General features: G+C 43.7%; 1 protein-coding gene across 2 annotated transcripts in view; it reads right to left on the bottom strand.

The window, feature by feature from the left end:
• Nucleotides 1-15,801, bottom strand: part of ECPAS (Ecm29 proteasome adaptor and scaffold) — a 780,178-nt gene that overhangs the window by 647,617 nt on the left and 116,760 nt on the right. For both annotated transcript variants that reach the window (XM_086962068.1, XM_086962067.1), the window contains exons 10-14: nt 15,510-15,595; nt 9,056-9,134; nt 6,497-6,546; nt 4,498-4,564; nt 26-148 (exon numbers count right to left, since the gene is read on the bottom strand). In XM_086962068.1, the coding sequence (XP_086818194.1) occupies nt 26-148; nt 4,498-4,564; nt 6,497-6,546; nt 9,056-9,134; nt 15,510-15,595 (405 nt within the window). The remainder of the gene's footprint in view (nt 1-25; nt 149-4,497; nt 4,565-6,496; nt 6,547-9,055; nt 9,135-15,509; nt 15,596-15,801) is intronic.

Below are 15,801 nucleotides of genomic sequence, written 5' to 3'. Positions count from 1 at the left end.
CACTGTAAAATAATAAAGTATATACCTTAACCAAGTATGATGCTACAAGAGCCTCCATCAGTGTAACCTGTGCTCCTTCCAATTTACAGTAAGCTCCAACCATCATAGACAACGCTTCTTGGATAGAAAGCCTGGTGTCGGGTGCTTCCTGCAAAAGTAAAACAAGACATGGTCAGTGTTATACAAATGTACATTGGAGACTACTTCTGTAAAGTACATCCAAACAATACTGCAATGCGATCACTAAGCTTTGAAAAACATTCTGTATGTAGATAACCCTAAGTCGACTAATACTCCACTGTTCCAGAACAAGCATACACAGCTAAAGACCTTCCAAAGGAGGGAAATATAGAGGACAGACTGAAGATTAATTTGCTGAAAGTATGTTTCAAGTTAATAAAATTCATATAAAACATTTATATCAGCATAAATAACAAGCAATGGCAAAGCATTTAGATTTCATCTATGCAAGAGCTATTGGCTTTGCCAATATGTTTAGCCATGTTGTACGCCAGCATGGCTGCTGTTCAGCATGACTAAAAATTAGAGGGGTAAAGGACAGTGGCGTGAAGTGTCGTAAAGTGGGGTGCTATGGAATGGCACAGTGAGTCGTGGAGTGGCGTAGAGAGTCGCGGAGTGGCGTAGAAGAGCCTGCATAAAGTGAAGTACAGTGTAGTAGAGTAGTGTAGTATAGGAGAAGTATTGGAGAGTAGACTGGCGTGGAGTGGCATAGAGTGTCGGAGTCGAGTGGCATACAGTGGAATGGTGCACAGTAGAGTGGAGTAGTACGTCATAGAATACAGTGGGGTAAAGTGGCAAGGAGTGGCATAGAGGAAGATAAGCAGAGCATTCTAGATTGGAGTAGTGTTGTAGAGTGACAGAGTGAAGTTGAGTGTTGTAGTAGTGAGTGGCATAGAGTGAAGCAGCGTCAATGTGAAGTAGAGTTTAATGGAATAAAGGGTCATAGAGTGGAGTAGAAGAGTGGAGTAGAAGAGTGGAGTGGAGTAGAGTAGAGAAGAGTGGCCTAGGGTGAAGTGGCATAAAGTACAGTGGTGAAGAGTAGATTGGCGCAGAGTGTATTGGTTTTTAGTAAAGTGGTGTAGGGTGCCTTGGCGTAGAATCTAGTGGTAGAATGGCATAAAGTGCAATGAAGTAGATTGGTGTACAGTGGAGTGGCAAAGATTTGAGTGGTGCAGAGTGGAGTGCATTGGCGTAGAGTAGAGCAGTGCAGAGTTGAATAGAGTGGCATAAAGTGCAGTGACAAGCGCAATGGTGTAGAGTGGCACAGCATGCAGTCTTGCAGAGCAGAATTGCAGGGAACAGAATAGAGTGGCGTAGCATGTAGTGGTGTAGAATGCAGTGGTGCAGAGTAGTTAGCTTAGAGAGCATTGTTGTAGAGTGCAGTGGTTAAGAGTGAAGTGGCATAGAAGGCAGTGGCGTGGAGCAAAACGTGGCACAACGTAGAGTGCAGAAAAGTGGTAAAGACTGGTGTAGAGTGCAGTGGCAGAGAGTGCAGTGGCATAGAGTAGATTTTTTCAAAGTAGAGTGAAGTGACAGAGTGGAGACATGCAGGGTTGAGTCCAGTGGCATAGAGCGCAGTGGAGTAGACTAGAGTAGACTGCAGTACAGTACAGGGGAGTAGAGTAGAGTAGATTGCTTCATAGTAGAGTGAAGTTACGTAGAGTGGAGTAGTACATGGTAGAGTGGAGTGGTGCAGGGTAGAGTGCAGTGGCAGTAAATCCGTGTAGAGTGCAGTGACAAAGTGCAGTGTTGTAAAGTAGAGTGGAATAGCATAGAGTGGAGTGATGCAGAGTAGAGTGCAGTGGCCTAAACTGGAGTGGTGTAGAGTGCAGTGGCAAAGAGTGCAGTATTGCCCAGTAGAGCGGGGTACAGTGCACTTGCATAGAGCGGGTGGTGCACAGTAGATCAGAGAAGTATAGTGTGTAATGGTGTAGAGTACATTGGCGTAGAGTATTCTGGCATAGAGTGGCTTAGAGTAAAGTGGCGTTACATAGAAGGGTAGACCCAATGGTACTGGGACCTGGGTATTCAATGTTACAAGGAAAAGGGTCCCAGTAAGTGCACTTCTTGATAAAACAGAAAATTCTTTATACTGTTCAATGCAAACATAATTACGCAATTTTTAATGAGAGATGTTATTATGCAAAAACGTATTCAATGAATATAGACAAACAATGTGCCCAAAGAATGGAGGGGGAAGAGGTGGGGTGGGTAAGTGGTTTGTGAGGAATGGGGCCGAGTGAATAGTTTCAAAGGCCAAATGTGGTCCCAGAATGAATAGTTGACATCACATAGGCATGTTTTTTGAGCCACATAGACAACATTTGCAAACCTATCCCATATGCTAAAACACAGTAACAATAATCTGTTGTTCATGGGCAGGTGTAGATATAAAACTCGATGTTTCGACCCCCGAATGGCGTAGGTTGAGTTCCACCTTACTATGGGGGGTCTTCTTCATGACTAGAACGTGAAGTGGGGTGGGGAGGGGCACCGGAAAGCCGCCATAAGTGTGGGGCTGAGTCAAGAAAGGAAGGTTAGGCCCGTACCTATTGTCAGAGAGCGTGCTACAACCTGAACAGTAGTTTGTGCAATTCCTAATATGAAAGCCTGATAATGCTCCTACGTTTGTTCAAAGGATCCAAGAAAAAAGGAATCAAGCCCATGCCTCAATCGCGGGACCAGACGTCTGCACTGATAATGCTCCTACGTTTGTTCAAAGGATCCAAGAAAAAAGGAATCAAGCCTGTGCCTCAATCGCGGGACTTGACGTCTGCAAGAGTGCAGATGTCGAGTCCCGCGATTGAGGCACAGGCTCGATTCCTTTTTTCTTGGATCCTTTGAACAAACATAGGAGCATTATCAGGCTTTCATATTAGGAATTGCATAAACTGCTGCTCAGGTTGTAGCACGCTCTCTGACAATAGGAGCCTACGGGCCCTTCCTTCCTTTATTGACTCAGCCCCACACTCATGGCGGCTTTCTGGTGCCGCTCCCCACCCCACTTCACATTCTAGTCTTGCAGAATATATTGGTGTAGAGTGCAATGGTGTAGAATGGAGTGGCGCAGAGTGCAGCAGTGTCAGAGTGCAGTAGTGTTAGAGTGAAGTGTCCTATAGTGTAGTAGTGTTTAGTGCAGTGGCGCAGAGTAGATTCGAGTGGTTTAGAGTGGATTGGCATAGAGTACAGTGGCAAAGAGTGGAGCGATGCAGAGTGGAGCAGAGCAGAGTGGCGTAGAGTGTATTGACATACAGTGCACCGGCGTAGAGTGCAGTAAAGTACAGTGGTACAGAGTAGAGTGAAGTGGCACAGAGTGCAGATGTGCAGACAAAAGTGGCGTAGAGTTCAGTGGTGGAGAGTACAGTGGAGTGGTGCAGAGTGGAATGGTGCATGGTAGAGTGCAGTAGTATAGAGAGCAGTGGCGTAGAGTACAGTGGTGCAGAGAAGACTAGAGTGGCGTAGAGTGCTGTGATGTAGAGTACAATGTTGGAGAATGCAGGGAGGCAGAACAGATTGGTGTAAAATGCATTGGTTTTCAGTAAAATGCATTGGCATAGAGTAGAGAGGTTTAGAGTTGAGTGACGAAGAGTGAAGAGGCGTAGTATGGAGGGGTGCAGAGCAGAGTGCAGTGACACAGTGCGGAGTTGCATGGAGTGGCGTAGTGTGGAGGGGTGCAAAGTAAAGTGGAGTTGGGTAAAGTGGAGTATGTATGGTGTGGTAGCGTACTGTCATTAAAGGCAACACAACACATCTCCAATTGAAATGACCATTAAATTTGCACAGACAAACAGTTTCAGTGGTAAAAGGAAACAGTGCACAAACGGTAATGGGTGGAAATGTCATCATTCAGTGTATTGATTTATTTTGATTGTGTTAAAATATTTGTTCCCGCCACCCTTCAAAATTACTGAAAAGATTTGCTTCATATGTGCTTTTCAAATTCTAATATATTCTGAAATATCTGCACAGCTCATTTACAAACAATGGAATCTTGTTGTGAGCTAGAAAAGAAAATAACATTGAACAGCCTTCCTCAGGTACACCCCCAATAGCCAGCATGATTGTCACATAAATCCTCTCACTTTGAAGTTAGAGAAACAAAAGTAAACACCAGGCTCCATGGCAGACAGAGCCTGACATTTGACCTCTGTATTTGAATGCACGGAAAATGTGACTAGATAAGAACAAGATTTAAAGGCCTGTTTGCTGAAATTCAGTACTGGTGGAAGAATACAGTAAACATGGTTTGCGAAACGGAAAGGCCAAACTCAAGCTGGACAGCCTAAAACCTATACAGCCAGCAAATAGAAAGCAAGCAAATGTGAGTTACAAACCTAATGGGAAGCAATAGGTACAAAACATTCCGATTGTCCCCAAGATGTGGTTAGCAAACCGGAAAGCTGCACTGTCTAGTAGGCTTCAACCAAACAAATTACCACACGCACTGTCCACCATCAATGTCTTTATTTTGCCTACCTTACACAAAGCTTCAAAAAACTGCTGTACAAGAGCAATGTCCTTGGTAAACAGTTGTGGCATCCGGCTGAAAAGAAATAAAGAGTGAGGAATATTAGGAGATATTGCTTACGCACCATCAAGACAATTGTATCTTTTACTCAAACTATTGTCACTTTATTCAACATTATTAAAGTGTGATTGGGCATGGCCTCCAGAATGACTGGTGTAAAAGAGTGTTTGTTTTTGAGAAGAAAGCCGTAATAAGCCCATCTAGCTAATTAGACGCCTGCTTATAACAAAAAATTTAAACAAACCTGTTTTCACATAAATTGAACCAAAAGGGGGATTTGTCAAAGCCCCAATATTAGATTCAATCTACACCTTGTTCAACTTTTAGAAACATGTATTTATACCATTAGGAATATATATATATATATATATATATATATATATATATATACATATACATATACACATATATATGTCGAAACAAATGCCCAAGAACTTTTAGGAGCGCACTCAGGGAAGGAGCCCACAATCCGGTTCTTTTAAAGCTAGCTCACACTTTTATTCCATCTCATTCATCATGGGCAGCTTCTTAAACAAATGTCTCACGGACAGCTTCCTTATTTAAATTTAGTTAGTGGCCCCACGTGGGCCTCGCTAAGTGCGTGTTGATGGATTGTGCATGCTGGGACCTGTAGTCCCAGGAAACCGCTTCATTTCTTTAGCCCCAGTGTGTTCCGTGATAATCTGTCATCTTTAAAAGCTTGTAATACACATATATATATATACACATATATATATATATATATATATATATATATATATATATATATATATATATATATATATATACGTATTTGTCCAAAAATGGAGCACAATGAGTAATTAAAAGTGACAGCACTGGGATCCCAGTTTGCTTTCTCTCATCATAACCCATCATTACCATCATTTGGCAAGCTGAAGACTTCTTCTTTTTCTAAATAACAGAGCAGAAAGTGTTTTCATAAAGTGATTGCTAGAAGGCTTCCGAGAAGCTGAAAATGTACATTACTTTAATAAATCAAGCACCAAAAATGTAATCCTAACTGGGACAACAGTGACACATTCAGTGAACATATGAGTATGTGAAGTACTTGCCGTTCGTGTTACATTCTAAAAAAAATGCACAAAACTTCAAAGATACTGGTAAGTAGTCTTCAGGATGTAGAGGAGATCCACTCCACTTAAAACATCCCCCACTTCCCAAGCTACACATTGCTGGGACTTTCTAACCTCCTGACTTACCCACTTAGGTTTGATAGAACAAAGCGATTACGCTTGCTCTCTGGGTGGGGTACCAAGTTCTCCTATCAAAGTGGGGCAAATATGTTGAACCTACACATTCAGACTGGCTACGTAAAATGTTGGACACACTAGCTATGGAGAAGATCACCGCCTCAGTGGAGGGAGCACTGCCCTGGTTTGATAAAACGTGTGGCTTTGGCATTCAGTTCCTGGCTTGTGACTTCTGGGAACTCACCTATCCTAGATATCTCTGGGTGCTTAGACTGACTGGCAATATGCCCAGAGTTCAGTGAAGACTTCAATATTTCTCTTGTTGCCTGCGCTCCCAGAAGCATCTCCTGCGCTTCCGGGCGGGCAGGCGTGTACTATAGCCTGGACTATTTCTTCCTCCACTATCCGCTCTTCCTCCCCTTTCACTCCTCTTCCCTCTCCTCCTCTATTGGAACCACCCACCATCAACATATTTTCCTCCCATCCAGTTACGGTCCTGGTTTTCTACCCATCCCCGGCCACTGGTTGTAGGCGCGTGTATGTGATATTTTTCAATTTTAATAAAGAGTTCTTAACTATAAAATTAAAAAAATAATGAAGCAGGAAAAAAAACACAAAGTGATGAGAACCTTAATTTATGTATTAAATACTTAACAGGTTACACAGTACAAGTTATTCTCATTAACATATGTAAACATCTATTAAGATATGTTCTAAAGCAACACATTATTCTCACCTGGACAGCTTTCCTACCGCTGAATATGCAGTGGACAGAAGTTTAGGGTCCTTGAAAAAAATTAGAAGAAAAAGATGTTCATAAATATATCATCCATTACAAAACGACAAGGCTGTATCTTAAAAATAAATTAGTGATAAAGATGTTCGCTGCCCATTTTAAGAAGAATTTGAAAAGTAAAATAAGAAAGTGTAATAGACAATATGTTGTCACACCAAGCACTGGCCTAAAAGTCATTCTAATTATCCAGTATAAATACCTTCTATAGAATGACACCCTTACAAGGGCCTCGACAAAACCTGAGATGAAACCTGAGAATTAAGCTGAGAAAGAGGTGAAACTTCTTGTCCAACCTAGGAGTGCATACCCTGGCTTTTACTGGCTCCTTAAATGTTTCAGTCAGAATCAGTCTTCAGTATGCCCTTGAGCATGGGTAAAAACTGGAGATAGCACCTTGTGGAGGTGAGCATCTCCATGAAGAAATCCTTGTGCTACGGGATCTCACGCAAGTCCACCTTGTGGAACGCGGCGGCTCGATGAAGGGCCTTGTGGTATTATGTAGAGTCGTCTGGAGGGGAAGGCTTGGCAGGATAGAGGTAATGGTAAGTGCCCCCAAGTGGATTAACAGCCTAATCATACCAAGGGTCATCCTGAGGTTTGGGGTTTAGGGGTTTAGAGGAGCATCACAAGTGTCTAAGGCAGTGGTTTTTAACCTTTTAACTTCTACGGACCCCCACTTAATTATTAATGGAAACTGGGGATCCTCGCTACATCAGTATTGTAATCCAGGGATCCCCAGGGAGTCATTACTGGAAGCCAAGGACCTAAGCATTTTTTATTATTTGAACCGCAATTCAATAGACAAGAAACATACAGAATCAAGCGTTCATCAAACAAAAACACAAATGATTAAATATTTTACTTAATCCACAAGCAAATAAACAAATTAAAAAAACATTTTAATTTTAGTGGGACGGTTGGAGCTTTTCTAAATTCAATTGTGGCCACTCATCGTCCATACTATATTCTAATTGATGCACTTGCACTGCTCCCACCAATCAAGCTGAGAATATTACTTCTTAGTATCCAATTTCAAATTCCTTCACATTTACAGAACCCTTTAAAAATGTTCATATTGCTTCTTTATTTACATACACTTTATTAATCTGCTAATATTATTACATTTTCTAAGCAGTCGCAGACACCTAGAGTAGGCTTCACAGATCTGAGGGTACCCACACCACAAGTTAAGAATAAGAACCACTGGACTAAAGGATAGAAAGGAATACAACTACCACCCGCACTCCCTGAATGATGAATGTGGGAGTGTGATCCTGGTGCTTTCTGGCCTTGGTTGGTTGTTCAGGCTCCAAGGTGAGAGCCTCCTCAAAAGACAGTTTCCTCTTGTGAGATACTGTGTCCAAAGTCTTGGGAGGAGGCTGTGTGATGATACTGCCAGCCTGTGGATGGATTAGGATTCTATTCTGCTCAAAGTTGAGTTCCTGCTGCAGGTGTTGCACGTTTGGCTGACCCTGGTCATCAAAGGCCATGGAGATGTGGGAGTCAGCCAGCCTCTTCAGTGGCAAAAATGCTTTCTGCCTAGCCAGAACCAATGGCATTTTTCAGCACCAATGGATTTTTCTGAGCCAAGGTCGGCTTCGAGGCTGGTTGTGGTATCAGCACAGAGGATGTGTTTGGCGTGGAAGGTGTCGTTGGAGCCTGATGCCATGTCTTCAGTGGCAGTTTTGGTGCCGAAGGCTGGATTGGTGTCTGATCCGAAGCCTTGTCTAAGTGCAGAGCATAGACCGTGGGCTGTGACAGACTGGAAGCTTGACAATTTCCTTATGGGCTCCATGCCCGACCCACCTCAGAAGCTAAGGCAGGCCTCACAGGAGGCCTGGTCATGCTCCGGGGACAGACCGAAGTTGCAAACCTGCTAGTGGTCTGTGCAGAGGGGTTTCGCTCTGCTCTATCGGCAGTACTGAAAATTAATCCTTTCCATTAGGATGACTGTATTCATGAGGTCTGTCATGGAGGTTGAAGGTCCAGAGGTGGGCTGACCCTGTAGGAGCCACAAAAACAACCTAATTGCAGACTCGGACAGAGGTCGCGACGACACAAAAGATTCTGCCGACGACAATGGTATCTTTTATCCTAAAGGTATATAGAAGTTTGAAGGCAAGCAAGACAAACACAGAGAGGCATTGACCAAGATATCTGTTCAAGCTTGACCAAAGCAGACAGTGGGGAAAAAAAACAATTAACAATGGAGCCAATGGACATGTGCATTACCAATAATAGGTGGAGTCACTATACCGCGTGACTCAAAGTCGTCTTCTAAGAAAAACAAGTTACACACATCCACGCTGAATGCTAGATAGCAGGAGTATGCACAGCATGTGTATTTACAGCTACACATGCCACGATCGAAGATAGGGTTTATGAAAATCATTTACTTCTGAGAAAAGGCAGAGTAAGATTAATATAGAAAAGAAAGGAGATGAAAATGAGAAAGTATGGTATTTTGATGTGCCATTAACCTGAAATAACTAAACTTACCTCTTTATATTCATTTATAAGCTTTGTGAGACCATTAAGAAGCATGGGGCCCAAAGGCTTCATTTTCACATCCGGACAACTGAAAAAGAAAAAATCACATTCAAGTAATACAAATAATTGTGTTCTATCTTTGCTTACTAAGGTCATTGCGATATCCTACTATTTGCAGAAAGGGAAAAACTTTAAAACATCTACTTTGGAGGTATTTAGAATTTTTTAATGCACTCAGCCGGCTATCTTTTTTACACTTAATTTTCCTTGCCTTACAGATTGATTAATGAGCTTCTATTGACAAGTTTTGTGTCCTTATGAGTGCATTAAACATCTCAAAAGAATGTCTGCTAATCAGGTTTGCTTATCTAGTGAAACTAGCAATTGTAAAATATTAAAAATGTTTCCCCAAATTCTTTCATATAGGTGACATATTACAGACGATCCAGCATTTAATCTAATTCAAGTTCTCAACAATACAAAAATTAAATGTGATTTAGCACTCATTGGCGTACTTTATCTGGTGCTACACCAACAGTAAGCTTGTACGGAGTGGTCAGTAAAAGCCACACCTCTTGAATGCTAATGCTCTGTTTGCCATGTTTAGACCAAGGAGGCTTAAAAGACAGTAAATACAAACAATTTATTCCAAGCGTTGCAGCTTTAACTGCCCTAGATTCCAACTGCTGTATGCTTCCAGACAAACAAAAAGTTGCAAATCCTTAACTAGTAGCTTTGTGAGACTGACTATTGTGCGATATAAATATGAATAAGACCATTCAATAAACTATACATTATTCTGTATACTACAAGGAAATGAGGGCCGGATTTAGAGTTTGGTGGACAGGTTACTCCATCACAAACATGACGGATATGCTGTCCACCCAATTACAAGTGAATTCAAATACAATGTACTTATAATTTGGCAGAGGGATATCAGTCATGTATGTGATGGAATAACCTGTCCGCCAAAATCTAAATCAAGTCCTAATCATTATTGGCACAAAGAGCACTTATAATGTTGAAGATGGACAATGGCAATCCTTTACTAACAGGACTCTCCAATACCCAATCATACCTATCAAAAAGGTACAGCAAGTTGCAGCTTACCTGAGGAAGGAATAAAAATGGAAAGAAAATAAACTTTGTATACTGCAAGATCAGTCCTACTGTACTAGTCACGGTGAAGAGCTCAGGCCTTCACTGTGAGAAACTGGGATTTTGTTGCAGTTATCCCCCCACCCTTTTCCCCGTTTTTACCTACTAGATGCTGATTTTCGATTCAGACAGTGCACAGAGGCCTGCTAACCAGACCTCAGTGCCAGTGCCCCTTCCCCAAAACAAAGTGTTGTCTAATTGTGCTACAATTGGCTAAGTCCTTTATACCCCAGTAAGTCCCTAGTAAACAGTACTCCAGGTACCTAGGGCAAGAGTGCTAAAGAGGGTCCCAAAGGGCGGCAGCATATCTTATGCCACCGTAAGGGACCCAAACACCCAAGTCGCTGTGAAGTGCCAGAATGCAGTACATTTCCCCCCCACCACCACCAGTAGGATAACATAGGGCACCCAACCTGAAAAGCCCATCTGCACCCAGCCGCCCCAGAGCCAACTGGGGTGACCTGTAGGTGCTGCCTTGGACCTTGCCCCATATTTATCTGAAGTCTAGGAGATTGGTCCCGTAAGTTGCTGTGAAGTACCTGTATGCAGTGTATGTCTTTCCTCCAAAAGCAAGCATTACAGCTTCAGAAATTGCACGGTGTCCATTTTTAGAAACTGTACAAATTCAGACCTCGAAAAGTACTTAATTGATTCCAATGATCTTGGTACATAACTTCACATAAAAGTATATGTTATTTTTATAAATTGGGGTCTGATTTCTTGGAGTGTGGTCTCACTTACTGCTGTTGGGTGTGCAATAAATGCTTAGCGCTACCCTTTGATATGCCGAAATGCTCGCCCATACTACCACAAAGGAGAGCATTTGGGGTGTTATTTGTGCCTTTGTAAATCCTTCGGTGTGTGCCTGGACTCTTTACACAATGTACCTCTTTTTGGTCCACTTTAAAAAGAGCCCACTTCCTTCATTTACCATTAACTTGTCTGCAAACTCAAGTGAACCACATTAACATACACACCCTCAAATGCCAATGTCCCAGATAGGATGGAATCAAGCGACCCCAGTTACTGAAGACTGCACAGACTGACAGACGGATAGAGCCTGCTGGCCTTTCTTCTCCTTGGTGTACAAGTACAAAGACCCCGGTCACCAACTAAGCTGCCAGTTTAAGCACAGACTCATTTGCATGGACGGGCAGTGCTGAAGGGTGCTCAAAAAGAAGGATGAACTTTGGGTGCCCTCTCGACCTCAGAGCCTAGCTGAGATGCCTTAAAGTTAGCTAATGGGAGAACTCTCAATAGGCTCTCATGATTGAAAAGCCAACTGGAAGAGGAGCTTCCGGAAACACACAACTTCATAAAGCCAGGCAGACACCTTTCATCCTAATAAAAGCCATAAATTGCTTCTCCACACTCGGTCTACAGGCCTTCAAATGCCTGAGAGAGCATAAGTCACACAATTCTTTTTCATGTTATGTGCTGACAATACACAATAATAACACAACAACATTTAGAAAAGGGGTCCTAGGGAGAGTTTAGAGACCTCAAGCACAGTTACCTCCACACCAGCTCAGATGCTGGTTTGGTGTACCGACGGACAGAGCGGTGCTCCCTGATCCTGAGCTGTAGCCAGGTGAGGTGATGAGTATACCTCTCACACTAAAGAGGAGTGAGAGGACGAAATGAGATGATACAAAACTAAGTTTTTCCTTCTATTTGTTGTTTTCTTCACACAACACTTTATGATAGCAGTAGCAAAGATAAATAATGGTCCTGAGGAAGCAGTTGATACCAGCTGGATCAATAAATCTGCAGAAACATGTCGACCTAATATCTTACACAGTAGATATTTGTGAGAAACTACTGTTTCTTTGCACATTTCAGCTTTTAATCTTTGGGAGTGGATGGCTTATGAATAAAGTTGTTGTTGCATCCACTACCCAAATTTTAATAGAGCACTTTTTCTTGTCTTTTTCACTCATATTTTTCTGAGTTTTGCACTGCTTTTCAGTTACCATACACACAGATAGAGTCCCTCTTTAGAGCTAGTCAGACACTACACGAAGCACTGTGTTTTTGTCTGCAACAAGGACTCCCAGCTCTGTGCAGCTGACCCAAATGATGACAAAAGGGCGGCATAGATGGTGTAACTGATGGGAATCTTTTCGCACGGATGAGAGTCCTGATGTAGGCTATACACACTGTATAGAATATACAACTCAGCAGGTTAAAACGAACAGATGAGTTATTTTCTAGACCCACAGTTATTCCGACAATACACAATACCCACAATGAATGTGCCTCACACAAAAACATCTCTCTCCTGCATTCTTTGAAAAGTACAAGATCTGAAGATTTGGAATGGACAACAACCAAAGGCTTAACAAGCTTCGGATCCAGGTCTTTGTCCTGCACAGGAAACAAGTTAATGAGGTAATTGGCATAGTTTCTGTCATGCAGCCACAATGTCATTCAAAGCTGTGATGTCTGTTCGATCTGTGGCTGGCCCTGCATCTGATTCACCTAGCACCTGCTAGGTGAGTTCCTAGAAAAAAAGAAATCCATATCCAATCTCTCACCTGGAGATACTACATAAAGAATTTGCTGAAAAGATCATACAATAGAAAGTGCCTTTTTTTTTTTTTTATTAAAATTTTGAAAACCTTTATTGTGCATCAAAGAAGGACAAATACGGGCCTACAACCATCCGGCCGGCCACAAAACTGTTAAAGCACCAATGCAAGCGTTACGGCGACACAGTATTACCCCATCATCCTAAGCAAGCATTAAAGAGTTACACATTAATTGCTGTAATACCATGTCCCAGAACAAGTGAAGGTTAATTTTAAAGGTTTTTTTAATGCAGATATTGAATCAAATCGTACTGTCCCGAATCATAAGAGAAGAAGAAGCAAAAAGGAAGGATCCATGCGGGAGGAGCATGACATTAACTACAAATCTCTACACAGGATATCGACCCAACCGTCAAGTCCCACCCGGGCAGCATGGCAGCAATTTGTAGAGCCAGCTAGATGACCCTCCTCACGTCCCACCCGTTGCCCGCCGCCACCTAACCTCTAGTAATCTAGACATGGACCCAGACCAAAAGGAAAAAATCAACAATAGGAATAAAATAAGGCACCATAGAAATAATAACTAGATACTAACTACTAACCCCCCACCCTACACGCATGCAGAGGCTACGGCCTGCCCCCCCCCAGCAGTGTGTCTGTCGCCCAATAAACCCGAAATGTAGCGAGAAAAAAGAAAGGAAAAGGAAAAAGAAAAAAGGTATAACATCCGATATAGAGAGGGAGAAAAGGACACCCTAATCTTCGACTCTCAAAGACAAATAGAACAGGAGGAGGATCAATTCCAGGCATCCCGGTCCCCACCAGCCACTGATACATCTTCGACCCCAAGATCAGGATAGGCGGCAAGCAATAAGGCAGATACAGGAGCGAAACATCAATTTGCAGCGTTCGAGTAAACTGGACACAAAAAACAATCCCAAACCTAGTTCAACCAGCCAAGAAGCCGATGACAAGGAAAGCAGCCTAGCCCTGGCCCGAACGTGGATACACCCCCAGATACGCTCCCCGAGAGAGGCCCGCCCACTGTAGAACAAAGAAGCAATATGGCGAGAGAAAGAACGAAAGCGACTTAGGAACACAAAATGGCAGTCGAAAGTCACCAGGAAATCCGTCGACTGTAGCAGGGAGTTCCACAGAAACACCAGGAGTGCACGAGGTTTTAGGCAGCAAAGTCAGGGGACACAACACAGGAGCCGACACTAGAACCAGCAATGTCGTAGATAGGTCCCAAGGCACACACGATAATAAATCCAGCCAAAATGTAGCACTCTTCATTGAAAGGGGAAACAAAGTATCCCGGACGGAGTTGTCAGGCGGGCGGTCTTGGGCGCCAATAAAATTGGAAGCGGGCTCAGGTGTCCAACAGGCAGGAGAAAGCGCTGTATCCCCGTGGAATGTAGGCGGAGGAGAGTGGCAACTTTGCGGGATCAGCGCGTTACAGTCCCGCCGCAGCGCAGACGCCATGTCGTCTAGCTTGCCTCCCAATCTTCCGTAGCAGTGGTACATATCCGCACGGAGGTCGCACAGGGCGGACAGAACGGTGCCAAGAGAAAGTATAGGCTGTAGCCCCTGCCTCTCATGTCCCCGGGGAGTCTCTGGAACCTCGAACCCCACCTCAGGCGGGGCAGCACAGGCCACTGGCGGGGACGGGCGCACATCCCCACCACACAAAGCACTACGCAAAGCCATTATGGCGAAACTCCGGGGTGATCGCCAGGATAGGTGAAGCACTAGCGTACGCCCATTCAATGCTGGAGGGGCGCTATGTACCGTGCCAGTGAGACACGCAGTGCAGGATAAGCGCCCCGTGGCAGACCCGGGTAGAGAGGCATGGGGTCAGGCAATCCTGGGCAATCAAACATGGCCGAGCAATCCTCTCCCCGTACCGTCAGCCGCCAACAAAGGAGCCGTTCCGAAGGGGTGCTGCAGCGTCGCGAGCGCTTCCTTCTCCCCGCCTGCTTCGAGTCACTTCAGGTGGCTTAGCACGGGCAGCGCCTCGCGAGGATCTCACCGGTGGTCCAGCAGTCAGCGCCGATCGAGCACTCCGGCCGGCAGCAGTTCTCCGGGGCACGGCAGAAAGAGACCGTGCAGGCGGGGTCCAGGGCTGCAGACTGGTCCGCGGCTATCTCCGGCCGCCGGGCAGGTCGAGAGTCCGGGAAAACACCGCTGGGATCAGCGCCGCGTCGCACCCAATCCGTCGTCAATTTCACCAGGATCTATGCCAGGATATCGGTGCGGCGGTGAAAGGCTGGCGGAGCCGGGAGCCTACAGGTCTGCTCCGGTCGCCATCTTGGCTCCTCCTCAGAAGAAAGTGCCTTTTTAATATCAGTGGTAATAGTAGATGGTCCCTCCGAACCCACTTTTGTCCATCACAAAATAATTCATATTGGATGAAACATCCATGCCCTGTATTAGGAGAACTGGAGGCACTTGGAAGCACTGAAATTCAAAGTACAACATCCGGCACTCTTTCTCAGGGTGAACCCTGAAAATGTGAGCTCTCGACCAATTGGGTTTCCCCACGCTTGACAGTTTGTGTACTTTTGGTAAAAAGAAGTGAAATCAAGACAAGAATCTCTTGTTTAACTATTGAATGCTGCAACCCCTTCCCTCAAGAATTACACAACACTACTTTGAAATTTTGCATAATTGGTGGTCCCGTGGTCCACTTCACAGCCATGTTCAGTACTATGTAAACTAACTGAACTGATAAATTATACACCAAAACAATCAAATGAAATATTGTTACTTACACTATGCAAATATGGTGAACAAACTGCAGAGTCAATGCTCTTAACTTGGCATTCGAATTCCCACCGAAAAGACCATCGTACACCACCTATAAACAAGAGAAAATACTAGATAACTACTCAATCCCTTTGAAAAGCATTAAACCCTTATATGAAGAGTCTGATCTCCTTTTAAAGAATTTCGCACTATTTTAAAAATGGCATAAACATCACCTTAACTAAAGTGTCAACAACTGTAGTTACAATGGTTATTCTCTATTTTCTATTAAACATATTATACTTTATGAGTTCCCAA

This window comes from Lissotriton vulgaris, chromosome 3_1, assembly GCF_964263255.1.
Source record: "Lissotriton vulgaris chromosome 3_1, aLisVul1.2, whole genome shotgun sequence".
Lineage (NCBI taxonomy): Eukaryota > Metazoa > Chordata > Amphibia > Caudata > Salamandridae > Lissotriton > Lissotriton vulgaris.
This window is presented reverse-complemented; position numbering and strand designations above follow the sequence as displayed.